A 26027-nucleotide genomic window follows, 5' to 3' on the forward strand; every position below is an offset into this window, starting at 1 on the left:
TAGGTCAGGCCAACACAAATAAGGAAATAATGTGAGATGACTATCACACATGAAGACATAAGGAGTGGAAAGGAATATAAATGAATAAAAAGGAACAAAGCATTGTATTAAATGTAAATGGACTAAACTCTACCCTTAAAAGGCAATGACCCTTTGGTTGTAGAAAGGTTCTGGGGCAGATCATAGTCCAGAACCATGCTTCTCTTTTCCCTATAGTCCCTAGAGACAGCCCTCAAATACTGCAACTACATGTTTACCACTGTCTTTGTGCTGGAGGCTGTGCTGAAGCTGGTGGCATTTGGCCTGAGGCGTTTCTTCAAGGACAGGTGAGTGGCTGAGCCATACTAGGGCAGAGCAGGGTTGGGACGAAGTCCTGATCTTTGAAGCAGCCTGAAGGAGCCAGTAACATCTGGCTATTGATTGCCACAGATTCCTAGCTGCTGACTAGATCCCTGGACAGGAAGTGATTAGTCTCGTTAGATGTATATGGGATACAGACTGTCTCAGCTCATCTCCTGTAGGTCCTCTGTAACCTGAAGACAGAGTATGGTCTGCCTGATGCTAACTTTTCAGAGGAAGCAGCTGAAGCTCAGAGAGCTCAGCACACCGGCCAAATGCTACCTGAAAGTAGTTTTGGATGTTTAGACTAGTTTAGGAGTTAGACTTAGAAGTCAGAGTCCATGCCTCCTCTCTCCTCCCCTTCAGGAGGCCAGAGGTGTTTCTTCAGATTGGACAGCTCCCTGTTTAGGAAGGAAAAAAAGGAATCATAGAGGAAGGGTAGACAGTAGGGTATTCGCACATTATAGTGGGCCCCACAGGAGTGTGACGTGCTGGGAGATGACCTTCCACTCAGGTGTGTCTAAGTCACTATGCCTTTCCCCTATTCCCACTGATGCTTCAACTGCCCTGCTGTACAGATGGAACCAGCTGGACCTGGCCATTGTGCTGCTGTCTGTCATGGGCATTACACTGGAGGAGATTGAAATCAATGCCGCTCTGCCCATCAACCCCACCATCATCCGGATCATGCGTGTTCTGCGTATCGCCCGGGGTAAGTAGGAGACAGTACAGGACAGAGACAGGCAGAATCAGGAAGGGGGCTCCCCATTGCCTAGGAGAGAGCACGTAGGAGTGGGGTGAGAGGTAGAGCATGTGAACAAGAGGAGCTCTTTGCTGAGTAGGGCAGAGCAGGATCCAGAAGAAGCCCACATGTCACCCCTGTGTGTGCACAGCCTCCCCCCTCCCCCGCTGCCCACGCTCATACCTGTGCACACCTCTGCTTCCTCGTGGCAACATAATCCGTGTGGTCCAGTCTCAGGCAGTGCCACAAGGACTCGGTTCCAGGTTCATGTGCTGCCTGGCATTTCTCCAGCACCGTGGCAGGGGCATGGTCTTCACCATGTCTTATAACCCTTCCTTTCTGCCCAGAAGCCTGCCTCTCATCCCCAAAGTCTTCCTACTTTCTCAAAATCTTATTGCCACAGCAATGGCTAGGTGCCTCTTGCTCTCCTGCCCGCCGCATTCACGTTTTAAGGAGAGAGAGGTATGCAGAAACACTGTGAGCCACACCAGAGTCCTTTTTAACCTGAAGGGACAGGAAGGGATGTGGGACCTTGTGTCCACACAGCAGTGTGGACTCACTGGTCCCCCCACTTGTGCTCCCCTCACTCACTGTGTTTCGTGGTCTTGGACTTTTTTTTTTTTTCCGAGACAGGGTTTCTCTGTGGCTTTGGAGCCTATCCTGGCATTCTGTCTGGAGACCAGGCTGGCCTCAGACTCACAGAGATCCGCCTGCCTCTGCCTCCTGAGTGCTGGGATTAAAGGCGTGCGCCACCAACGCCCGGCAGGTCTTGTACTTTTCTGTACCCATTTTACGTTCTGCTTTGTTCACATGCCCCTCACTCTGCAGCTGAGAATTTTTTATTCTTTTTTAAAAAATATTTATCTGTGTACTTTGTGCAAATGGGTATTTTGTCTGCTTGTACATTTGAACACCAGGAGAGGGCATTGGATCCCATGGGACTACAGTTATAGATAGTTGTAAACCGCCATGTGGCTGCTGGGAATTGAACTCAGGACCTCTGAAAGAGCAGCCAGTGCTCTTAACTACTGGGCCATCCCTCCAGACCCTGTAGCTGGGAACTCTGATCACGTACTGCTCTGTGTCTTCTCTCTTCTCTGAGTTCACACACTTGCATGTACACACCACTCATGTGTTCAAACGTATAGCCTGGACTGACAGCCAGGGCTGAATGTCACCCACAGTGTTGAAGCTGTTGAAGATGGCCACGGGAATGCGGGCCCTGCTGGACACGGTGGTGCAGGCTCTGCCCCAGGTAAGAGTCACACCCTTCTGGAACCCTGCCCTAAAATCCCAGGGTTCATTGTGTGGGGCTGGGCCCAGAAGGATTCAGGCTTTGATTTTCCTCCTCCCCTGGCCTGCCAAGGCCCAGGGTCCTGGGAAGTTACTTGAGCTTCTCTTGTTTCTCTTTGGGAACTCACAACATGGTCACCAGCATCCACTCTGTGTCTAGCCCTGTGAGGATTCTGAGGACCTACACAGTGCTTTTGGGAGTCCTTAGGTTGGTGGGGAGATAGACACCTCAGGGTCCTACGGGAAGAGGCCCGTTTTCTGCTCCCTGGAAGGAGGAGGCACAGGTTACTCCCTAGGAAATCAGGGAAGGTGACTTTTGAGCTGGACCTTTATGGGATGATGTCATGTAATGGATGATGAGGTTCTCATACAGCCTTCCAGGAGGGGAAGTACAAGCCCCAGACTGAGTGAGAGGACACTAATTAGATAGGATCATGTCCCTAGTCAGAAGAAGGTGAGCTGGGCTCTGGCTCACAGAAGGGGGTGTTTGTCATCTCTCTGATACTTGGACAGTGTTAGTCCCTCCCACCCCACCCAGCCATGTCCAAGCACCTGACCCTTGTACACATTCACTCATTCATCATGATTCACTTAGGGAACTTTATGTCTCATAAAAATCAGAGACATAGAACACAGGGAAGATAGAGGCAAGTAGGTTCTCTTGGTGACCTCCACTGAAGACACCACTTAAGTTCTGAGTTTGGTATGTGCTTCCCAGTGTTGCAAGATAAGCCTCCCAGAGACCACCACACAGACCCTTTTTTTTTTTTGAAACAGGTTTTCTCTGTAGCTTTGGAGCCTGTCCTGGAACTCACTCTGTAGACCAGCACACAGACACACTTAAAGCTGAAAAAAAGTCTTTATTTCCATTCAGTGACTGCATGGGGAACTCACCCACATCATACAGCCTGAGCTCTTAGATGTTTGTTTTTGTTTTTTGAGACAGGGTTTCTCTGTGCAATAGCCCTGGCTGTCCTGGAACTTGCTTTGTAGACCAGGATGGACTTGAAATCACAGAGACCCACCTGCCTCTGCCTCCCAAGTGCTGGGATTAAAGGCCTGCACCACTGCTGCCTAGCAGCTCTTGGATGTGCAAAAAGCACATCCTGGTTGACACACTCCAGTTAGCAAGAAGTGGAGCTGAGAAACCAAAAATGAGAATGATTTGTACATCTAGGGACTTTCCTGGAACTATGGGTTGGGTCTTTGATGGTCCATTTGGCAAGTGTTGTAGCCTATATGCTGGGTTTTAAGGGCAGAACAGTGTCTCTGACAGGGTCTCAGTGTGCTAAGGTATGGAAGCCTGTTACATTCCCTACTGGTTCTATGGACATGAGTCAAACTGTGGCATCATCTTGGGGCAGGAGGTTACATTGTCCCCTCAGCACTAAGAATTTTACAGAATTTATTCTCTGCTTTATGTAGTTAAGTAGGCATGAGCAAGCAGGGTGGGCTTGAGGGCTATAGTGAGGGCTAAGAGCAAAAGGATCATTGGCCCAGCAATGGTGGTAAGTGGAACAGTTAACCAGGGGGAATTGATGCCTGTTGTCAGATCCTTGTTGTCTCTTTTCTCTGTCTTCAGTGTTATTTCTGACCATGGCTAAACTTTCTCTAATTGCCCCGACTGGTTGGTATAGAAGCAACAGGTTTCTCCCAGTGTCATACGGAGACCCCCTCATTTCATGAAGTTGCTAAGTAATCTACCCGAGTTTCTAAATGGGAAACAGAATTTTCCAGATGGCTAGGTCCATGTTTACTTGAGTACTGAGTTCCTTAAAATTTTTATCCCCTACAATTAGGGCTGAAGTTCCAGCTGTGGTGGAACTTACCAATAGGGAATGGCTCACCACACACAGGGCAGCCCACCATCTAGATTTAGGTTGGCTCTGCCCATTTCCTCATTACAGATGAGTATCTGTGGAATGATACACACGAGGTCTCAAAGGAGTGCAGTCTCCTACACTGCAAACTGTTCAAAAGATGCACACTTGGCTGAGCTGTTAGTGCAAACAAGCCAAGTAGTGGCTGGGTCCTGGAAATACACTTGTCTGCTGTTGTTGGAGTTAACCTACCATGTATGGTGACAGGAATTTGCATAGGGGGAACTATCTATCGGGTATCTTAGTGCCATTAAGCTGTCTTTTCTTGGAGGTCTCCCAGGGTGAGCTTAGGTTGGTTCTATTTACAGTTTTCAGGGTTGGAAGTGGGGCATACTGTCTGACTAGTTCCTATCCCAAGGTTGTACGGGTATTTGGGATGCAGGGATGGCTAGCAGGCATTATCTGTCTGGTTGAGAATGGTTCATAAATCAATACTCTCCTTCTAGCATTCCAAACACCAAGGGTCTGGCTTCTGATACCTCGTGGACCTTTACCCTCCATGGATACCAAAGGAATTCCTGCTGATATTGGAGTTTTGAGGCTTGCCACCTTAGGGGGCTTATATTCCAGGGGCCAGTTTGGGGCAGATGGGCCAGATGACTCTCGGTGGAGGCCTCCTTTGGATAGTAAATTTGCTGCCTGGGTCTTGATAGCTCACATATAGCCTGACTCCCCTGCTTCTGCCAGTTTCCCAATGACCTTCAGTTTCCTGCCAGGCCCTAACTTTATGGATATGGGATTACATTCCCAAGACTAGTGCAATTACAGGCAGAGTCTCTTCTATGAAAGGGTCAGTGTGCCCTTAGGAATATGTGGGTTCACAACCCACTGAGCACAGTGGTATTTGCCTGGCTTCTGGAAGTTTGGGGGGCTGTCAGTAGAGCAGGCATAGTGTTGGGTAGATTGGAGCCCCACTCCCTCAAAAGTGGACCTACAGCCCCAGGAGCATACTCCTTTGTAGCCTCTTTTCCCAGTCGCCTCTGGGTGTCATATTTTACAGAAACCCACCCACAGGGTGAGTTGGTCTCAGTGGATGGACTGACTGGCTATCAGCTCCCTGGTTCCATTCTTTCTTAATTCTCACCCAAGGTCCTGATTCATGGGGATCTCGGGGATTTCCCATAGGGAGACAAAGAAGACAAAATAGGACAGTCAGTCATAGGGCCATGCCAGTTTTATCTTTAGTGGGTTGGAAGATCTGGTGACAACCCATCTATCTTTGTCCTCTGTAGCCTTCTCAGCTTTGTGTAGTGGAGTTGAGGGATGACACTGGCAACTTTCACTCCTGTAGGTGTGGTGAGGACCACAGGGTATGGGCCTTTCCATGTTGGCTCCAGGCTCTGTATCAGGGTCCTCTTTACCCACACAAGGTCAACAGGCTGTACCTTGTGCAGAGGCTCAGGTATGGACAAGGCCACAGCCCCTTGAACCATCTGATGAATAGTCCTCTGGGCTTATTGCAGGGCCTGTAAGGACTTGAGGAGGGAGTGGTTAGTAATTTCTGCCTTATGGACATCTCTTAGCTTAGGGAAGAGACAGGGAGGCCTCCTGAACATAATTTCAAATGGGGAGAAATATTCTCAATATGGGGTGCTCCTAGTTTTTAGAAAGGCAAGTGGTAGGAGGTTGGCTCATTCTTTGACAGTCTCAAGGACATACTTAGTTAAAATTTCCTCCAAGGTACTATTCATCCTCTCTATCTGACCTGAGTTTTGTGGCCTATAGGCACAGTTTAGTTTCCAGTCAACATTAAGGGCCTTTGCCAGATTTCAAGAAACATTGGCCATGAAGGCAGGCCATTGTCGAACCCTAGAGCAATCCAAACCTAGGAATCGACTTTTGGAGGAGTTTCTTGGTGACTATTGAGGCTGTCTCCATTCAGGTAGGAGATACTCACCTAGCTAGAGAAGGTATCTATAAAAACTGGTAAATGCTTATACCCATGAACTGTGGGTTTTATGAAGTCCACTTTCCATTGTTCCCTGCTAACTTGGGCATAGATTCCTTCTAGGGTGTTTCTTCCTCTTTTGGGATTCACTTGTGCATAAGTAGTGCCTCTGGACACAGTGTCTTTGACAAAATTGTCTAGTGGATGGATATGATGTCTGGGCCTGAGTAACTCAGCAATATTGGATGCCCTCAGATGGGTGGCCTGGTGGAGTTTGGTGACCATTTATCTCCTGATAGCATCAGGGAGTACCGCTCTCCTCTCTAGCAAGAACCACCATCCATTTGTCTCCTGTTCTACAACTTCCATCTTTGACCATTTAGTTTCTTCCTGTGTGTAGTTTGGGCACTGGAGAAATTTGGGTTCGATCAGGGTAACCAAGATCTGGAGAGGCACCACTGGTTCTAGGACCACCTTCCATGGGCCAAGTCTGCCGCCCTGATCCCTTGTGCTTTAGGGAAGTCTGTTTTTATGCCTTTCACAGTGGACAATGACTACTTTCATTTTTATTTTTTGGCAGACATATGGCTTCTAGTAGGGTCAGGATTTTTTTTTTTATTTCCTTTCCAGCCAAGGTGAGGAGTCCTCTTTCCTGATAGAGGGTCCCATGGACATGGGCTGTGACAAATGATGGCTTTGTCCTTCCCCCAGCAAAGTGCCTGGGTTAATGTCAGAAGCTTAGCCCTTTGTGCTAAGGTCCCTCAACTGAGGGACTGGGTGGGCCCACACCATCCGGTCCAAGGTGACAACTGCTTCCCAGCATATCCGATTCTGTTCTTGAACAAAACTGCTCCCATCAGTGTACATTACCTCTCCTGTTTCTCACAGTGGGACATCTGTTAGGTCAGGTGTGACAGATTGGACCTCATCAGTCACTTCCCGGCAATCATGGAGGGGCTCTGTTGGGTTATCATCTGGCAACAAGCTGGCAGGGCTGATGGCTGAGGTTTCACAGAATCAGATATGGGGCTGGTCCAGCCTGCCTGATAACGCATTACTGGGGCATCAGACATCCACCCTTTTGGGTTCCCCCTTTGGGAAGGCTCTACAGAGTGCAGGGTGTTTAGGAACAGTTCTTGATCCAAGTTCAATGTGTCAGCTTTTCACTAGCATGGCCGAGAGCCACCACATTGACACTGGTATACAATGGCTTAGCTAGCTTTGAGACCTCTGGTATCCACAAGCAGCAAATTCCTGCACTTGTTTCTTCGTTTGAGGTGTGGGGATCAGTAGGATTGCCTACATTTGGCTCTGGGAAAGAATTCATTTGCCTCCTTCCAACTTGTACCCCAAGTAGGTGACATGGGGTGCACATAGTTGGGCCTTCTTGGCTGAGACTTAGTATCCTGGGCCCTTTGTTGTCTACATCAGGCCCCCACTGGCCTTCTTACATTCCTCCTCAATTTCTGAGGCTATGAGGAGGTCATCCCCATACTGTAACAGGATGTTCTTTGTATACCTCTGCTGAAAAGTCAGGAGGTCTTCACTTAAGGCCTCACTGAACAGTATGTGAGAATTTTTGAACCCTTGTGACAACCTAGTCCAGGTCAGTTGGCATATAAACCCTCTTAAGATCAGTCCATTCAAGGGCAGCAATGGGATGGCTTATAGGTGACAATATGAGGCAAAAGAAGGCATCTTTTAAGTCCAGAATTATATGTACTTATTTTTCTGGTGTCAGGGACTCAGGAAGGTGTAGGGATCAGGAATCATGGGATGGGTGGTACCCACCTTTTTGTTTACCTTTCTGGGATCCTTCACAGTTCTATAGTTCTTGGTGCCTGGTTTTAGGACCGGGAGCAGGGATTGTTCCAAGAGGAATGGCAGGGGTGAGGATTCCAGCTTTTGTAGACTGTCATTGGTTTAGCAACCTCCCCCAGCCCCCCCCCCCCGTTTGGTTTCCTGGCTCACAGGGTACTATTAAAGCCATACTTGGTAGTAGTACTTAGTAATTGGATGACAATTGGTGCTTAGTGGTCAGTCCTGATGAGTTATCCTCAACCCATACTACAGGATACTGCTGCTGCAAATTCTGCAGGTATCCTGAAGTTTGAGCACCATTTTTGGGTCCCAGACTTGGTTGGAGGAAGTATTCTTCTAATAGGGGCATGTCACAAGAATGCAGGTTGGAGGATGAATAGGATTCTAAGTAAGACAGGCAATGACCTCCACAAAGGATGTGGGGGTCTGTAGTATTTGTAGTAAGTCTCTTCCAATTAGTGGGATGGGGAAATCTGTCATGACTAAGAAGGAGTGGGTTATTGTCCCAAATCCACAGTCCGAGAAGTTGTCCAGGAAGAGTAGTTTGTCCATTTCCAAAGGGAAAGCAACATGACTCATCTACAGTCTCACTGGAAAGCAAGGGCATTTGCAGGGAGAGATGTGATTTCTCTAATGCCCGAGGAAGGGAATGTCCTTGGATACACACGAGTGCAAACAGGAAGTAAGTTAAAGCCTAGATTTGAACTCCCTGCCTGGGATCCATGGGTAGTCCCTGAGCAGGTGACATAATGTCTCTTGCCTTGGCTTCCTCACCTGTGAATGAGGATGTGACAGTCTTTCAAAGTTGGAGGTGTCTGACAGTTAAATCTCATCAAATTCTTAGTAGGGCTTGGCTCATGGGACGTGCCCTAGCAGAGTCTGCTACAAGTAGAATGAGGATGTGGTGGTGACGGGCGTGTGTCCGGCCTCTCTGATCCCTGGTTATCCTGTCAGGGCTCTGTAGGCCAGTGTTAAGTTGACACAGGGTACACGGAGATACTGGGGAAGCCCTGGCTCAAATAGGAGACACATGATGGTAATTTCGATGACGTAAGCATGTGCCAAGTGACATGTGGCTGTGGGTGAGGGGCTTGTCCTTCAAAAATCTGCTAGCCTTAGTCCATGCTGTTAAATGGTGTATTCCCTGCTTTTCTCACTGCTGCTACATAATACCCGGCAAAAGTGGTTTACAGAGGGAAGGGTGTATTTTGGCTTGCAGTTCAAGGGTACAGTCCATCACGGCAGGGAAGACATGGCGGCAGGAGCTTGAGGCAACTGGTCACAATGCAGCTGCCCGCAGGAAGCAGAGACAGATCAACAGTGCTGTTCAGCTCACTCTCTCCTTTTTAGTCAATCCAGGACCTCAGCTGTTTACATTCAGGGTGTGTCTTCCACCTCAAATAGCCCAGTCTAGAAACTCCCTCACAGGCACGCCCAGAGGCTCATGTCCCATATGAATCTAGGTTCTGTCAAGGTGACAATATAAGCCACCACAAATGGACACTGTAGAGTACAGATGGAGAAGACTTTGGGGACGGCTCCTCAGAGGAGGTGACCTGGACTGGGCTTTGAGAAATGATCATGAGGGACTAACCATACAAGTCCCAAGCATCTTCCCTGTGGAGGGTCAGGATACTCAGAGATCTAGCAGTCCATTTCCACATGGTTGGAATCAATGAGCAGGAAGATCAGACTGTGAGGGGAGTGGGTGGCAGATGTCACAGTAGGCTTTCAGCTTTGGGGCAAAACAAATGTGGGTTTTGTGTTGTGGACTCTGTATGCCATAGGAGTATTTGGACAAGAGGGCTCCAAGCAGAGCTGCCTCTGTGTGGACCTTGGAGGAAAGGCTGGAGACAAAGAGGCAGATGAGGAGGCTGCTGGGACTCTCAGGCTCTAAAGGGGCTGAGGGTGAAGGTAGGGGACTGGTGGGAAAGACTGGATCCTGCTTAGGAAACACTGCCAGCCAGGTCTAAGCAGGGCAGGAAGCTGAGCTTTGTGGGCCGTGGTGAGGCCAGGTCTTCCTCGGCTATCAGGGCCACACACTGTGACTTGCAGTGTCCACTAAGTGCTTGCGCAATCATTAACATCATTAATTAGCCTGCACTGCAGTGTGGAGCGGCTGGGAAGGAAGCCTGCCTCTAGAGCAGTCTGAAATCCATGGGGGCTCACTTCATAGTGATTACCTCAAACGCCTCCCGACTCAATTCTCGAAGCCTTTGGAAGGTCAGGAGGGATTTTCTTTGTAGGGAAGGAACGCCTTCTAGCCTTGTCCATAGCATGAGGGAAAGGCAGTCTCCCATTGATGCCTGGGTTTGAATCAGGTTTGGAATCTGGGGCATCCTGTCCTGTAGGAACCATGGGACAGGGGTGGCTGCATTTGTAGGAGGCTCCTGGGACCACGGCGTGTGTGATTCCTTCACTAAATTCCTTTTTGTGGTCAGTCTTGTGCTGGCCTGCGGAGGCCAAGTCTGATTTCATCCTATTGTATCCCAGGCCAACAAAGGTCAGTTTGTTGGACTTGAATTCCTGCCCCATCACTTGTGATCCAAATAACTAAGCAGGTCCTTTGGCTCTCAGTCTGTCTCATTTTCACCTGAGAAATGGAGCAAAAGATGGCACATAGATTTATTTGAGTGGTGTGTGTGTGTGTGTGTGTGTGTGTGTGAATGCATACACATGTGTGAGGGTGTGGCGTCAAGTGTCTTCTATTATTTTCTACCTTACTTTATTGCTTTTCTTTTCTTTCTACTTTTTTCTTTTCTTTTCCTTTCTTTCTGTCTTTCTTGCTTTCTCCCTTCCCTTCTCCTCCTTTCCCTTCCCCTCCTTCCCTCCCTCCCTCCCTCCCTCCCCTCCCCCTCCCTCCCCCTTCCTTCCTTCTCTCTTTTCTCCCTTTTCTTCTCTTTTTCCCCTCTTTCTTTCCTTCCTTCCTTTCTCTCTCTCTCTTTCTCACTTCCCTTCTCCTTTCCCTCCCTCCTCCTCTTTTTCTTTATTCCATTTTTTCTTTTTCTTTAGGGCAGGGTCTCTTCCTGAGCCTGGAGCTCATGAACAGCTGGTCCATGAACTCCAGAGACCTGCCAGTCTCTGTCCATATCAGCTGGACAGATGCACACCACTGTGCCCAGATTTTATGTGGCTGCTGACTGAAGCCAGGTCCCCACGTTTGTGCACTTTACCCACTGAGTCATCTCCATACTCCCTCATAGGCTTTTGGGACGACCGATATGCTTATGGCAAAGACTGTAAGCTTTCAATTCTTTTTTTTTTAATGTAAATATTTCTCAAAATTTAGTTTTTTTTATTATTTTTTATTTGAATTAGAAACAAGATTGATTTACATGACAATCCCAGTTCCCTTCTCCCAGCCTTCAATTCTTATTCGGTAAGCTATGGTTCGCTAGTCTTGCCCTTCAGGAGGTGACAAGGGGACAGCAGACATGGATACTCAGCCTGGTGCAACAATGCAGAGCCTGACCCTGCCTCTGTCCCCCTGGCAGAGGTCCTTCACCTCTACCCTCCTGCCCCAGGGATCCCCCCTTCCCTGCCTTCCTCCAGACCTGGGACTCCTCTTCCCCACTCTCCCCCAGGTCTCCCTCTTCTCCTCTTGAATATCCCTAGGCCTCTGGCCCCAAGCCTAGCCCATCTCTCTCCACAGGTGGGCAACCTGGGCCTCCTCTTCATGCTGCTCTTCTTCATCTATGCTGCCCTGGGAGTGGAGCTCTTTGGAAAGCTGGGTGAGCAATGCCTAGGCTGGGCCCATCAGCCTGCCACCGAGGTCATTGTATGGGGCAGTTGTCTCAGTAGCAGGACTCCTCAACTAAACCCAGTCTTAGCGTAGGGTATTTTCTGAGGCCCTGGCTCATGAATGTACATCAGATCTGTGTGGCGGAGTCCTGGATTCAAGCTGTCTGGTCTTCTGGGGAGCCTCCATCCTCTGCTTCCAGCCACTGCCTGTCCTGAGCCAGGGCCACCCCAATAACAGAGCCCAGCCCCACATATAAGGTCAGTTCCAGAAATCAGGGCTCCCCGAGGGGCTGGCCCTCACCCTACCACCTCTCTCGGGAGCCATTATTGGATAGAAGAGCCACATGCTCCTAAGATTGAACTCCTAGCCAGTGTACCACTTCCTTCAGCCTTAGTTTTCCCATCTGTGGGCTGGGCACAGTTCACATGCACATGGTTGTAGGGGGTGGTGCTGTTGGTGGACAGGCTGACCACCTCTCCCCTCTTAGTCTGCAATGATGAGAACCCGTGTGAGGGCATGAGCCGGCACGCTACCTTTGAGAACTTCGGCATGGCCTTCCTCACGCTCTTCCAGGTCTCCACAGGCGATAACTGGAATGGAATCATGAAGGTATTCATGGGTTAGCTGAGGGGGAAATCAGGTAGTTTCAAGTCTTGGGTGCATGGTGGTACAGTACTGCTCCAGATATAGTACTCTCTGCATGCCCAGTATCCCCTTGTACACAGGAGGAGAGTCAGGGACCAGAGATGTTCAGGGACCTCCTTGACTCTAGTGAAATGGAACTGGGCTTAGGTCAGGCAGGACCTTGCTGGCTGGCCTGAAAAGCAGCAATGAGTGCCTAGGGAACTCCATGCTTCTCAAATTTTGTTATAGCTCTGAGAGGTGGGATCAGCCACAGTAGGGAGTGAAGAGGGCCAGAGCACACCAGATTAGGACCCTAGGGACATGGCTGAAGCTGAGACAAGCTCAGGCTACCATAAGCTAGATGGGTATGAAGGTGGCTAGGACTCTGGAGGAGTATTGAATCTAGACCCCGTGGTATGCACATGTGTGCCTGCCTGTCTGCATGTGTGTGTGCGTGTGCGTGTATGTGTGCGTGTGTGCATGTGTATGTGTGTGTGTGTGTGTGTGTGTGTGTGTGCGCGTGCGTGCGTGCGTGCGGTGTGTGTGGTGTGTGTGTGTGTGTGTGTATGTGTGTGCGTGTATGTGTGTGTGTGGTGTGTGTGTGCGTGCGTGCGTGCGTGGTGTGTGTGTGTGTGTGTGTGTGTGTGTGTGTGTGTGTGTGTGTATGTGTGTGCGTGTATGTGTGCATGCATGTGTGTGCCTGACATCTGGTAGCCTTGTGGGTCCTCTGTGCTATGGAGGTGAGGTGTGTGGGGTGTGTGGCTGGGTAGGTGTGATGGGTGGCATTGACCCACAGCCTGTCCCTGTGGTAGGACACCCTTCGAGACTGCACCCATGATGAGCGCAGCTGCCTCAGCAGCCTGCAGTTCGTGTCACCGCTGTACTTTGTGAGCTTCGTGCTCACGGCTCAGTTCGTGCTCATCAACGTGGTGGTGGCTGTGCTCATGAAACACCTGGATGATAGCAACAAGGAGGCCCAGGAGGACGCGGAGATGGATGCTGAGATCGAGCTGGAGATGGCCCACGGCCTGGGCCCTGGACCCGGTCCCGGCCCTGGCCCTGGCCCTGGCGCTGGCCCGTGCCCCTGTCCTGGCCCGAGGCTGCCTACTACTAGTTCACCAGGAGCCCCCAGCCGTGGATCAGGAGGGCCAGGTGTTGGGGGTGACAATGAGAGCCACCTGTGCCGGCACTGCTATTCTCCAGCCCAGGTGGGCAGGGGCTGAGAGGTGAATGGGACACAAAGGGCAGGAGCCAGGTGGGCAGCTTGGCTGGGAGGTGCCCTATCTTTTGGGGTCCCTCTGCTCTAAGATAGGGTGCTCCTGTGATGAAAGGCTCAGTCCCAGACTGTGGGCACAGAGAATGGGAGGGCAGCTCTGCCCCACCCACCCCAATGTCCAGGGACCCAGCCGATAATCCCACCTGTCCCCACCCTGCCCCGTCCGCCTAGGAGACCTTGTGGTTGGACAGCGTCTCTTTAATCATCAAGGACTCCTTGGAGGGGGAGCTGACCATCATTGACAACCTGTCCGGCTCCATCTTCCACCACTACTCCTCACCTGCTGGCTGTGACAAGTGTCACCATGACAAGCAAGAGGTACTGGCAGCCTGAGAGGAGCTGGCTCCCTGGGAGTCACCCGGGAGTGAGGTGTTGGGGGAAGCCGTGGCTCTAGGCCCCTAGAAGTATACTGATCCCACTGGTCACAGTGGTTTGTCTGTAAAGTGCAGCCCAGTGGGGGCCTAAAGATCTGAGTCCTTGGCATCTTGGCTATAAAAGGTGCACAGAAGCTATAGCTATTCTTCCTTGTGCTGTTGGGCAGCCAAGAGCCTTGTGTCCCTTTCAGGGCATTTTGCCCTTTGTGAACCAAGAAGGGGTCACTGGTGCCTATTCTTCCACAGGAGCCATGGTCCCCCTGAGTATCTCAAAACTACTCTGGTGAGCCTTGTTCTGGCCTCCTCGCAGAGGCAGCTCAGCCTTCCTCTGCCGCTGGTCTGGGGTCCTCTCCCAGGCTGTTTCCAAGAGCTCTTCCTATGTCCTAGTACATGTGCGTTCCTGGGTTCGCTCTAGTATCAATGGCTGTGAGGTCATCCCCAGGAGCCTTGGGCAGGAGTTGAACATGTAGGTTGCTCAATTCTCCTGCTCCATGGCTGAGACAGGTTCCTCAGGATAGCAGATCTTGCAGGGACATGCAGTGCAAGTGGCCCTCACAGCCCTCAGAGGAGTCATACCCACCCCAGCTCTATGGACACTTGGTCTGGAGCAAGTGGACAACAGAGCTCCATAGCTCACTGTATCATGGCTACTTGTGTGTTCAGACACCAAGGTGGGCCACTCAGACCTGGTTTCCGTTGGGGGTGGCTCCTGTGCCATCATGTGTCACCCAGGCTGGGATCCTACACAGAGTGGGCCCACCACCCATGCCCAGCAGGCCTGTGAACCACTCTGACCACTGCCCCATGTCCTTTCAGGGACCTGTTGCTCAGCGCTCCAGGCCCAGGCTGCCCCATCCCAGCCCCAGGGTGACCCGAGGCCACCACCTCCCCCTGCAGGTGCAGCTGGCTGAGACAGAGGCCTTCTCCCTGAACTCAGACAGGTCCTCGTCCATCCTGATGGGGGATGACCTGAGTCTCGAGGACCCCACAGCCTGCCCACAGGGCCCCAAGGAGAGCAAGGTAAGTGGCTGGGAGTCTCCTTGCATTGCTCTCCATGTGCAAAGGCAGGGTACACAGTTCATCTGGCCTGGCTGGGCTCAGGTGGGGTACAGTCCAAGTAATTGAGGCCACATCTTGTGTCAGACATAGATATCAAGTTGCAGGTTAGGATATCATGAGCCCATACTCCTCAGAGTGGACATCAGGTAGCTCTCAAGGAACTTGTAGAGCTGAGAAAGTCTGGAAAGAGATGCCACAGCCTTCTGCTCCATCTGCAAGACCCCAGGCAGTGGCCAGAGAGGAAGAACTCCTCCTCCCAAGTATGAATGTGGAAACTGAGTTACGGCAAAAGAAGGGGCCCACTTCATGTTCTGTTCTGATGCCTTCACTGCAAGTTACTACACTGAGTTAGCGTTTGGTTTGCTTATGGATATGAAGAAGACCTGGTGCTGTACTCAAGGCCTTTAGAATCAGGAAGAGAGGGGATAGGGGAAACCATAGCTGCCTGGAGGCATCCAAGAGGGCTTCCTAGAGGTCAGGACCTTCCACCCGAGGACTGGTGGTGACTGTTGGTCAGGTGGAGGAGGCAAGAGGAAGGGTTTCCTAGATAGGGATGGGATAGCTATGCAGGGGCCCTGCCTCTGTCTTCCTCAACTTATTGATCACCTACCTCCCTTGCCTGCAGGGTGAGCTAGAGCCTCCGGAGCCCTTGCAGGCAGGAGACCTGGATGAATGCTTTTTCCCCTTTGCCAATGCGCCAGTGTCTTCAGGCCCAGAGAGCCTGCTGTGTGAGATGGAGGCCATCCCGTTCAATCCTGTCCAGTCCTGGCTCAAACATGAGAGCAGCCAAGGTGAGGGTTGCAGCCTTACCAGCTAGCTCCCTGCACCCCAATCCTAAACATCTGTTTCATGAGAGAGGTGGTGGAGGTTTGTTTTTCCACCATAAAGAACCAAATGGGTTCCTGACAATTAGAGAAAGACTCCAGCCTGATACAGTAGTGATAAAAGAGCAAGGTCAATGAACTAATAAGGATAGCTGAAGCCTGGGCTAAAAGAAACGTCACGCCGAGCTTCCTATGTTCTGTGATGAACCAGGGAACCAGGTTGCCACACACAGAGCAGAAGGGAGGCTTGCAGATTATTGAGTTTGGGTAGAGAACAATCTGAAGGGCGTTTGTCCCCCAGATATGCACACAAGGTGACATAATGACTGGCTGATTGGCATTCTCAATGGCCCTTTGATAAAAGGGTCTCTACCCCACACCTCCTTGAACAGCTGGTTTGTGTTTGGGGATAAGGCAAGGGACTGAGCTGGCTTGCCTGTCACTTGGGCTCCCTCTTGGAGGATGACAAGAATGTGAGTGGCATCACTGGCTGGGTGGGGAAGAGGAGATGACAGTCTAACACAAGAGTGACCCTTAAGGCTCAAACTCACCCTAAGATGTCTTCTGGGATGTCTAGGTGACTGGCTTTCCCACAGACACTCTATAAAGCTGTGACCTCTACTGGGCATGATGGCTGGAATGCTAGGACCCCAAATTTCCTGATCTCAAAACCTGAGCCCATGGTCTGCCCCAGGCACGTTCTGATGGAGTGTTCAGTTAACGGTTAATTTGCACATCCCTTCAGTAATTTTGACAGTTTACAAGATGGCAGCCGGCACAGCCGCCTGCCTATTCACATATCCCGAGCCCCATGTTCCTTCTTCCTTATATGAGGTACAGAGGGGACCACAGGCAGAGCAGCTGCTGCTGGCCCTGCCTCAGGTTCCCCCAGCCTGGCCTTGTCCCTTTCTATCCACAGTAGAGCAGACAAGGCCCACCCAGCAGCTTCGGTACCATCAGTACTGGAAACTCTACCCTCCATTGTCCAGGAGGGGATCCCCAGGCCTGGCTTGGCCATGTGGGGTTGTCAGAACCCAAGGGATGATGACTCTCAGTGATTGAGTTCCTACTATGTGCACAGTGCTGGACTAGGTGCTCCATATCTGCTGTTAGCCCCACAGACCTCCTTGTGTTAGCTACTGTTCTCACTGCTGTGACCAAGTACCTGCTGAAGTCAACTTAAGGAAGAGTTTGTTTTGGTCCATAGTTCAAGGGAACAGCCCATCATGGTGGGAAGGCATGGCAGCAGGAACTTGGGGCAGTATATCACATGGCATCCACAGGCAGGAAGCAGAGACAGATGCACGCTGGTGCTCAGCTCACTTTCTCCCTAGTGCTCAGTCCAGGACCCCAGCCTGTGGGATGGTGCTGCCCACAGTTAGGGTGGGTCTTCTCATCTCAACCCAATCTAGAAACTTCCTCACAGACACTCTCAGAGTCCCTCTCTTTGGTGACTCCAGAGCCTGTCAACTTGACAGTGTCAACATACCTCTACTGGGTGTGTTATCTGTTCCCATTTCCAGAAGAAGAAGAAGGCCTAGGAGTCTGGTCTGCTGGGCTCTGAAAGCAGCATTCTGTTCAAAACCAGCCCTTCTAGGAATGGCACCAGAAACGTTTCTTGCTCTCACAGCAAAGAAACTGAGGCTTCAAATTGGAGTCTTGCCCAGAGTCTTACAGCCAGTGTTAATAGACCAAGTGAGGGCTCTGTGCCCACCTCCTGGGTTGTTCCCAGCACCTCCTCTTTCTCCCCTGCAGCACCCCAGAGCCCTTTCTCCCCGGATGCCTCCAGTCCTCTCCTGCAGATGCCTGCAGAGTTCTTCCATCCCGCTGTGTCTGCCAGCCAGAAGGGACAGGAACCCGGCATGAGTGCAGGGAACCTGCCCAAGATCGCTCTTCAGGGCTCCTGGGCATCCCTGAGGTCACCAAGTGTCAACTGCACCCTCTTGCGTCAGGTACAGGCACCTCCTGAACTCTGAAGAGTGTCCTGGAGCCACGGATGATGAGGGGGAGGGGAAGGGAAAGAACAGAACACAACCAGGGCAGTCGAGTCTGGGAAAGTTGGGGAGCTTCTGAGACTTGAGAGGAGAGGTGATACCAAGATGAATATACGGGCAAGACCAGCTTCTGAGGAGCACTCAGGTTGTCAGGACAGCTGAAATGGGGGCCCTAGCTTGAGATGAGGAAAAAAGTGGCACTGCGGAGGTTTTGTGGGGTGACATGGTGCTGGGGTCAGGGGCCATGTCTTGAGTGCTCTTAGTGGGTGGTAGGGGGTGTCATTGCTAGACTGCTTGTAGACTATAGATTGCTTGATTGCAGAGGGGCAGGTTGGGAAATGAGGAAGTCTTGGCTGTATGGTCCCCTGTATCAGGGTGACTGGAGCCACAGCCCCCATGCCGTCTGGGCCAGTGGGCCTCTGGAGCACAAAACAAAAATCCACCAGAACCTTTGTGCCATGTGTAATCCTACACAACAGTGGAGGCTGGCCTGCAGGCTTCCTAGTAATTACTTAGTCAGACATGGTTAATTTCTGGTTTCAGTAGGCTGTGCTCTGCAACAGGTAGTGGATCCCGACTTCTTGCCTCCCATGGAGGGCAGTTCAGGGTTTAAAGTAAGTGTGTGTGTGTGTGTGTGTGTGTGTGTGTGTGTGTGTGTGTGTGTGTGTGTGTGTGTTGCAGAAGGGAAGATGGCCAAGCAAATGAGTGCTGGGAGTATAATCTCTGAGGAGTGGCTGGGAGGGCGAGTAGAGAGAGGCTGGAGGCTTACCTAGGAGAGAGGATGTGAGCAGCTGGGATGAGTCAGGGCTACAGCGAGCAGGTAAAGGGCTTGTGAAGAAGGAAAGGATGGCAGAAGTAATGCTGGAGATGTGGGTAGATGAGAGTCATCGGGGAGCTAGGAGAGGGAAGGGCTTGATATTAGCATTGGAACTAGGAAAGATGGCTCAGGCTGTCCAGAGGGAGCGGGGAGCCTGCATGAGGCTTCTGTGGTAACTGTCCTGAGAGATCCTGGGGATTGCTGGTGTGGCAGAGGGGGTGCTGTGGGATTCTGGATCTGCTGAGAAGGGAAGCATCCTGGGTCCCGTCATCAGACTGTCCACTAAGGACCAGGGAAAAGAGATGATACAGGGAGCCTCAACCCTTCTTATCTCCCTGCAGGCTACTGTGAGTGACACATCACTGGATGCCAGCCCTAGCAGCTCAGCTGGCAGCCTGCAGACCACATTGGAGGACAGTCTGACACTGAGCGACAGTCCCCGCCGTGCCCTGGGACCACCTGTCCAGGTGTCAGGGCCACGAGCTGGCTTGTCACCAACCACCCGACGTCGCCTCAGTCTGCGGGGCCGTGGTCTGTTTAGTCTGCGTGGCCTACGGGCCCATCAGCGCAGCCACAGCAGCGGCGGCTCTACCAGCCCCGGCTGCACCCACCACGACTCCATGGACCCCTCTGATGAGGAGGGCCGCGGGGGCACGGGTGGCGGGGGTGCAGGCAGTGAGCACTCTGAGACCCTCAGCAGCCTGTCACTCACGTCTCTCTTCTGCCCACCGCCCATGCTGCCACCCCCGGGCCTCACCCCTGCCAGGAAGTTCAGCAGTACCAGCAGCCTGGCGGCTGGACCTGGCCGTCCTGGCGCCACTGTCTCAGTCCGAGGCTTGGCCAGGAGCCCCTCATGGGCTGCAGACCGCAGCAAGGACCCACCAGGCCAGGCCCAGCTGGCTTCAGGCTTGGGCTCCTCAGCCCCTGAGCCACAACCACCTCCTGGAGAGCTGGAGTCAACTGATGCTGCAAGCAAGAGGAAGAGATGAGGGGCTGCAGGGGCCGCCGGGGGGAGCTGCCACCTGCTGTCCGCCCGCCTGCCCCATCTTGCCTTCTTTTACCTCAGGAGCCAGGGAGCAGACAGCAATACTTTGCCCACACCTGGGAGTGGCATAGGGGCCAGCCAGCGCCAGGCCACTGGGCAGGCGACTGAGGAGGGTCTGGGTTAGCTGAGGCTCAGGTGTGGCCCTACCCGTGGCCCTTCCAGCGCATATGCAGATATATACATATATACATATATATAGACAGACATATATTTATTTATTTTTTTTACTGAGAGCTTATGAATCCCAGAAAGTGCTAAAGTTGAGGGTGCAGGCCAGGGCCCAGGCAGGGGTCTCGGCTGTTGGTTAGAACACAGGCCCTCACAGCACAGATGCTCCTATTGGGGCATCAGTGGCTGTTATTTCGGGTATCTCCCTGAGTTGAGAGCAGCTTGGGAGGATGTTCAGGGCCCAGGAGACAGAAGAGAAGCAATTCAGGGTGCACTTTTTCCTGTTTAAAGAAGAGACGCTGCTAAGGACCCCAACCTCTCCCCACATGTCGGGTGTCAGTCTTGTCCCTCTGACTATCGTGTTGTTGTGAAGTCTTTTGTAGACACTCTTGACACACTTTCTTAGTTAGCCAGCTAGACACTCTCTTTAGAAAAACCAGGGGGGTCTTTTAGTCTTATTCCTTAGAGCAGGGTTGGGGGACAGGGTGGTTCCGAGACTGGGCAAGGGGCTTAGGATACAGGTTAAGTTTTGATTTCTGTGAGCATTTTGGGGAACAATTCACCACCCCCAGGAAGGCAGCAAATAGGAATAATTCCTGCAAGACAGGGTATGGGTGAAGGGGTCCATGGTACCTGCTTGGCTCACCCAGATTCCCCATGCTCCGGCTGTCAGTCAGTCGCACGAGAACTTTCTACCTTTTGTCCTCTGTGAAGTCCTCAAATTGCAGCAGTTTCTGGGGATTATGGTCATCCACCCTGAGAAATCTTGCCCCTGCCCCAGGGGTGTTTGGGGTAAGAGCAAATCTAAAAGGACCTCTGAGCAGCCCTAAACCCTGGCTGCAGCCTTTCCCCCACCTCAGCACCCTTAGCATCCAGCCAATTACCCAGACATTCATGTCCTCTGCCTCCCGCTTACCCCTCAGTATGTCTTGCCGTTAAAAGCTGCAGGTAGGGTCTCATTATGGTAGTGCTTCCTGGATGAGTTCAGGACAGGTGTTCTTTTTTATTGGAATGGTTACCCATTTATTTAAAAACAAAACAAAACAGACTGTATCGAGCCTGTGCCTTTCACAAGCTCAGCTCTAAAGAGGGTGGGTTTAAAATCAGCTTGAAGAAGGGGTGGTGGCCTACTGATAAGGGCAGTTATGTGGGATGCTCACCCAGATTGCCAAGGGTTGCTCTAGGTCCTGCTAAGAACATGTGTGTATCTTGTCCCTGTTCTCAAACCCTGATTTCACAGAAGTGGGCCTCTAGCCAGGCTAGTGAGCAGCGAGTGTGTTGGTAGGCTCTGGGGTGTTCCTGTCTGGCACAGGGACCCCCCCCCAGGTCAGAGCACAGTGGGAGGTGAGGAGGAAAGAGATGTTGAGGGGTGTTGTCTGCAAAACCCTTCTTAGAGGTGAGGAGCGGGAAAGTGGTTGTTAAACTCACTTTATACCTGGGTAAACTGAGGCTCTGGGCAAGTGAAGCAGCGATTCTGCCCCGGCAGCAAACAGCTTGGGTCACCCGTGAAGGGCACTAGCCTGAACACCTGGACTGTGCACATACAGCCATCGTTGAAGGGAGGGTGGCTCCAAGGGCCCGGTGTCGAGCTCGCTGTGGTGTAGAGAGGGCAGGGCAGGGCCCATAGTCTTCGGGCTTTACAGTGGTGGTATTTGATAGCACCTAGCACCCTCTGCTTTCTGGGTTCAGCGTGAGTCATCCAGCTCAATCTTCAGGTTGCCCCTGTGTGTGTGTTTATGCTGCTCTTCCACAGCCAGCTTTGAATCCCTGTCATAGCTCTGAGGCTGAGCAGAGATGTTCAGGCATCTACACCTTTACACTGGACTGTGTGACCCCAGAGCAAGCAGACACACTGAAGGGTGTTTTAGGGAAATGGGCAAGGTTTAAGCAAGGGATGTAGCTGGGTACGTCTATAGAGAAGGATTAGCTGAGCCCAGAAACACAGAAACTACCTGGGGTAGGTTCTCTGGGACCAATCCTAGGCATTCAGCCTTGTGTCTGTGAGTGGGGAGTCAGGGACCAACAAAGCTGTGAGCTTCTGGCAAGATGAGTTCTATTGGGCAGGGATTGGGCGGGTGACCCTTCAACACTGTGGCTTGGGGCTGTGGCCTCAGGCCAAGCCTGTCCATCACCAAAGCACAAACTCCCCCAATCCACATGGGCCTGGATGTGAGGAGAACGGGGACACAGGTACCAATGCCCTAAAGTTGTTAATTTGCTAGGCTCTGTAGCGTTTGTAGAGAAGGGTCTGGAGCCAGACAGAGCCTGCCCTGCCTTCTTGCTATCTCCTGCTCTGGTCCAGGTAGTCCCTCTGAGGAGGATGAACGGAGAGCAGTACTCGCCCATCTGCTTGTCCCCAATATTTCTCTTAGAGCTCCCAGCTCCCAGGGTCACCTCCAGCCCCTTTTGCTACTCTGTGTAAGGGCTTGGGGTCTTAGAAGCTGCTGTTTAACCTAGATACACATACTCTTTTCTTTTCGTTTTCTTTTCGTCATTGTGCAATAATCAGTGTCCCTGGCAGAGCTGGGGCCTGGGAGGAGGCAGAGGCTACCTTGTCCTGCAAGCCCCCAGCCCAGTTCTGCTCTGTGACTCTAACTTCTGGTCACTGTACAGTTTCTACAGTGTGAATGAACTTCCCTCTTAGTTGCTGAAGGCGCTGGTCCCTGCTGGCCCAGAAGGCCCGGGCGTAGAGAAACCAAGCCGAACCGCCAGCCAGCGTTGTTTTGAATAAAACCCCAGAAACTATTGAAGACTTTCTCTATGTCTCTTCCTTCCCTGCAGGGTTGGGATTGTGCTGCCCCCATCCCAAGGCAAGAGCAATGATGTCTTCATGCTGCAGCTGTGGGATCTGGGATTCGGGGGGCTTCAGAGAATCAGGGACTGGGTGGGACTTCAGGGCTGCTTACTCTTGACACTAGATCCTGAATTCATAGAGTTGGTATTATGAGGACTCACAGCTGCAAAGCACAAACCCTTACTCAAATGGGATTAAGAGCAAAAGATGGGGGCTGGAGAGACGGTTCAGAGGGAAAGAGTGCCTGCTGCTTGTCTTGGCCACTATTCTATTGTTGTAAAGAGACCCCATAGCCACAGCAACTCTCACAGCAGAGAGGATTTAATTGGGGTTGCCTTACAGTTTCAGAGGTTAGTCCATTGTTATCATGGTGGGGACCATAGCAGCATGCAGGCAGACATGGTTCTGGAGAAGGAGCTGAGAGTTCTACATCTGGGTATTCAGGCAGCAGGAAGAGAGTGACCCTGGGCCTGGCTTGGTCTTTTGAAACCTCAAAGTCTAGCCCCAGTGACACACTTCCTCCAATAAGACCACAGTCCCTAATCATTCTCAAGTAATGCTACTCCCTAATGATCAAGCACTCAAATGTATGAGCCTCTGGGTCCATTTCTGTTCAAACCACTACACTGCTCTTGTAGAAGTCTGTGGTTCAGTTCCCAGTACACTTGTCAGGTGGCTCACAACTGCCTGTAACTCCAGTTTCAGGGGTTCCAACACCCTCTTCTGGACTATGTGGGTACTACATGCTTATGGTGTACATAAACCCATACACACACACACACACACACACACATATACACACAAAAATCTTAAAGAATAAAAGAGCACAAGAGAAGAAAAGAAAGCAGTGAGAGGGAACAAGGACACAGATGGAAATAATTTAGTGGTTCTAGTTTTTAAGAATCCCAGACATAGTGTTGGCTTCAGGTGTTGCTGGATCAAAGGCTTCAGCCAAGTCACTAGGACACAGTCTCTCTACTTCCTGACTTTGTTGTTTCTGTGTTTGTTTCTTCCTCTCTGAGGCCACGAACAGTCCCAGGCTTGAGCTGTCCCATCCCTCTAGCACCTCTTTGTGGGAAGCCTGGCCACACCCTAGGGCAAGATCCTCACTCAGCTTTCCTCAGAGTTGACTAAGGAGCACACCATGCCACAGAGACACTGTGCTGGTACTGGCCAGGTCTGACCACATGCTCACTCTGGGATTCAGGGCAGAGGTGGCCGCTGAACCATAGCTATGAAGTAATATCTGTGTCCTGCCCTCCTGACAAGCTTCTGGGAACAGTGGCTTCTAATCTGTACCTTCAACAGGAGGCCATGGGGCCCTCTGATGGACTGGTCAGATATTGCCAGCTGGGAACACAGGAACAGCCAAACTGGCAGGTTGAGGGACACTTGCCTTTTGAGCATTCCTTATCCCAGCACATGTCCTTCCCTTAGGGGTTCATAAAGGCCGGGGGGGGGGCCACCAGGATGGCAGGCATGGCCTCATGCAAGGCATCCCTTCCCTGAGGACTCTGTAGGTAGGGATGACCTAGGCCAGGACTCCTGACCCATCCAACTTCTTTAGCACCCTTGGTTCCCTATCCATTGATTATGGCAGTCTTTGGAAACAACAGAAACTAGTGTATTATGATAGGAGGGGGAGGCAAAGGCTGAGGTGTGTGTCTGCAGTGCCACCCAGACCACCAGACTTGCTCTCAAACCAGTGAGGACACTGGAAACCTTTAAAGGCCTTCCCTGCTTCAGACATCTGCCTCACTGCAGGGTCAGGGTTGGTATGTGTGTAGGTAAAGGTGCTTTTGCCTGTTTGAGGATCTGTGTGCATATGTGGTGGCTGGCTGTGTGCATGTGTGAGCCTGTGCATGTGTGTGCAGACACAAAAGCCTACCTCAATGCCTCAAGTTAACAGGCCTGGCTTTAGTTTGGTCCAGAAGGAGCCTTACCCCCATTTTACAGATGAAACAAAGCAAGGCACTCTTTAGAGCAGGCTGAGTCCCGAGTCCATGTATGAGCTCTTGGGATGTGTGATTTGGGACTAGTACCCCAAGCTGAGTCTTGTTCCTGGGGCACCTCCCTGATATAGGTACCATGACTGGGAGAAACCCCAACAACCCTTTCTCCAGCTGCTTCTCTCAGTCCATAATAGTGGACCTGCTGATGACTCCCCTGCAGGGTCTCTGGGGCCTCTGATTAGCTTCAGCTTTTCCCTCACTCTCCAACCCCTCTCAGGTCCTCAGCTTCAGAAAGCACAACCAATGGTGAGACTCCTGGAGCTCTGAGCGTGGCCTTAATGCCTTCCTCAACCTTCTCTGATGTTAGCCCATGACAAAGCCAGCATCTCTTCAGAGTAGCTTTTCCCCTCCTCTCATCACTGCCACCCACTCAGGCCCCATTATCCCAGATGGCCTTAGGCTGTCCCACCACTCCCCAGCCCGGCTCCACCAGCCCCCTGACTACCTTGCCTCTCACAACCCTGAGATAAAACCTTGGCCCCTTCCTTCCTTGTCCCCTGCCACCCCTCTTCCAGCTCCTCTCTCCTGTCTAACTCTCTCTGCCCCTTGAGTTCTGTGTTCTGGACTCCAGGGAGACCTCTTAGAGTGAATGCAGGGCTTTCTATTTCTTTGCCATCTGACTTGTGTGGGTGCTACCATTCTACGATGGCATCTCAAGAGCTGGGGATTCACTTCCAAGGTTTTCTCCTGGATGTAGCTGGGAGCTCCTAGAGGGCTTTGTTTCTGTGCCTGTGAGGACAGCTCTGGGCTGGGTCAGGTGAGAGTAATAGATGGAATTTGTATGGGTAGTTGGATGGATGGATGAAATGATGAAGAACAAACAGGGACAAGGGGATGTGGCTGCCTGGCTAGGGAGGGTTAGTGACAACACACCCACCTTTAGGGCCAGTACTCCAGGTAGCAAGGATAGTGTGGACCGAGGGGAGAATGAGGAACTGGCTAGTTGGAGCAGTCAGTGGCTGGGTGGAGTGGGCAGTGGACACGTAGGAAAGCCTGCCAGGGCTCATTTTGTTGAAGTCCCAAGTGTGGGGTTGTGGATAGAGAACCACTGTGTGCCACTGGCCACGCGGTATATCTCTCTCTACCCCTAATGCTCCTTTTGGTTCCATATCACCTCAAGGACCTCCATTGTTTGCCTTGGCAGCTCCCACTCTGCCTGCTCCCTCACTCTGCAGGTGGCCGATGCAGAAAGGCATCTATGAGTTCAGGATCAGCTGCCAGGGTAATAGCATATGTGATGTCCTCCTGCCACACATTTATTGGTCAGTGGGAGGAAGAGGGGCAGTGTGAGAGCAACAGCAGCTGCTAGGGCCACAGCAAAGCAATTAGTAGGTC

General features: G+C 51.6%; 1 protein-coding gene across 1 annotated transcript in view; it reads left to right on the plus strand.

Annotated features, from left to right (window-relative positions):
- Positions 1-22636, plus strand: part of LOC100769169 (voltage-dependent T-type calcium channel subunit alpha-1I) — a 102201-nt gene extending 79565 nt beyond the window's left edge. Inside the window, exons 26-36 of the mRNA XM_027404045.1 lie at positions 217-326; positions 918-1051; positions 2266-2336; positions 11616-11694; positions 12193-12314; positions 13142-13537; positions 13777-13923; positions 14877-14999; positions 15664-15829; positions 17618-17814; positions 19015-22636. Coding sequence (XP_027259846.1) covers positions 217-326; positions 918-1051; positions 2266-2336; positions 11616-11694; positions 12193-12314; positions 13142-13537; positions 13777-13923; positions 14877-14999; positions 15664-15829; positions 17618-17814; positions 19015-19662 — 2193 coding nt within the window. The 3' untranslated portion in view covers positions 19663-22636. The remainder of the gene's footprint in view (positions 1-216; positions 327-917; positions 1052-2265; positions 2337-11615; positions 11695-12192; positions 12315-13141; positions 13538-13776; positions 13924-14876; positions 15000-15663; positions 15830-17617; positions 17815-19014) is intronic.
- The last annotated feature ends 3391 nt before the right edge of the window (positions 22637-26027 follow it).

Source organism: Cricetulus griseus, chromosome 2 (genome assembly GCF_003668045.3).
Source record: "Cricetulus griseus strain 17A/GY chromosome 2, alternate assembly CriGri-PICRH-1.0, whole genome shotgun sequence".
Taxonomy (NCBI): domain Eukaryota; kingdom Metazoa; phylum Chordata; class Mammalia; order Rodentia; family Cricetidae; genus Cricetulus; species Cricetulus griseus.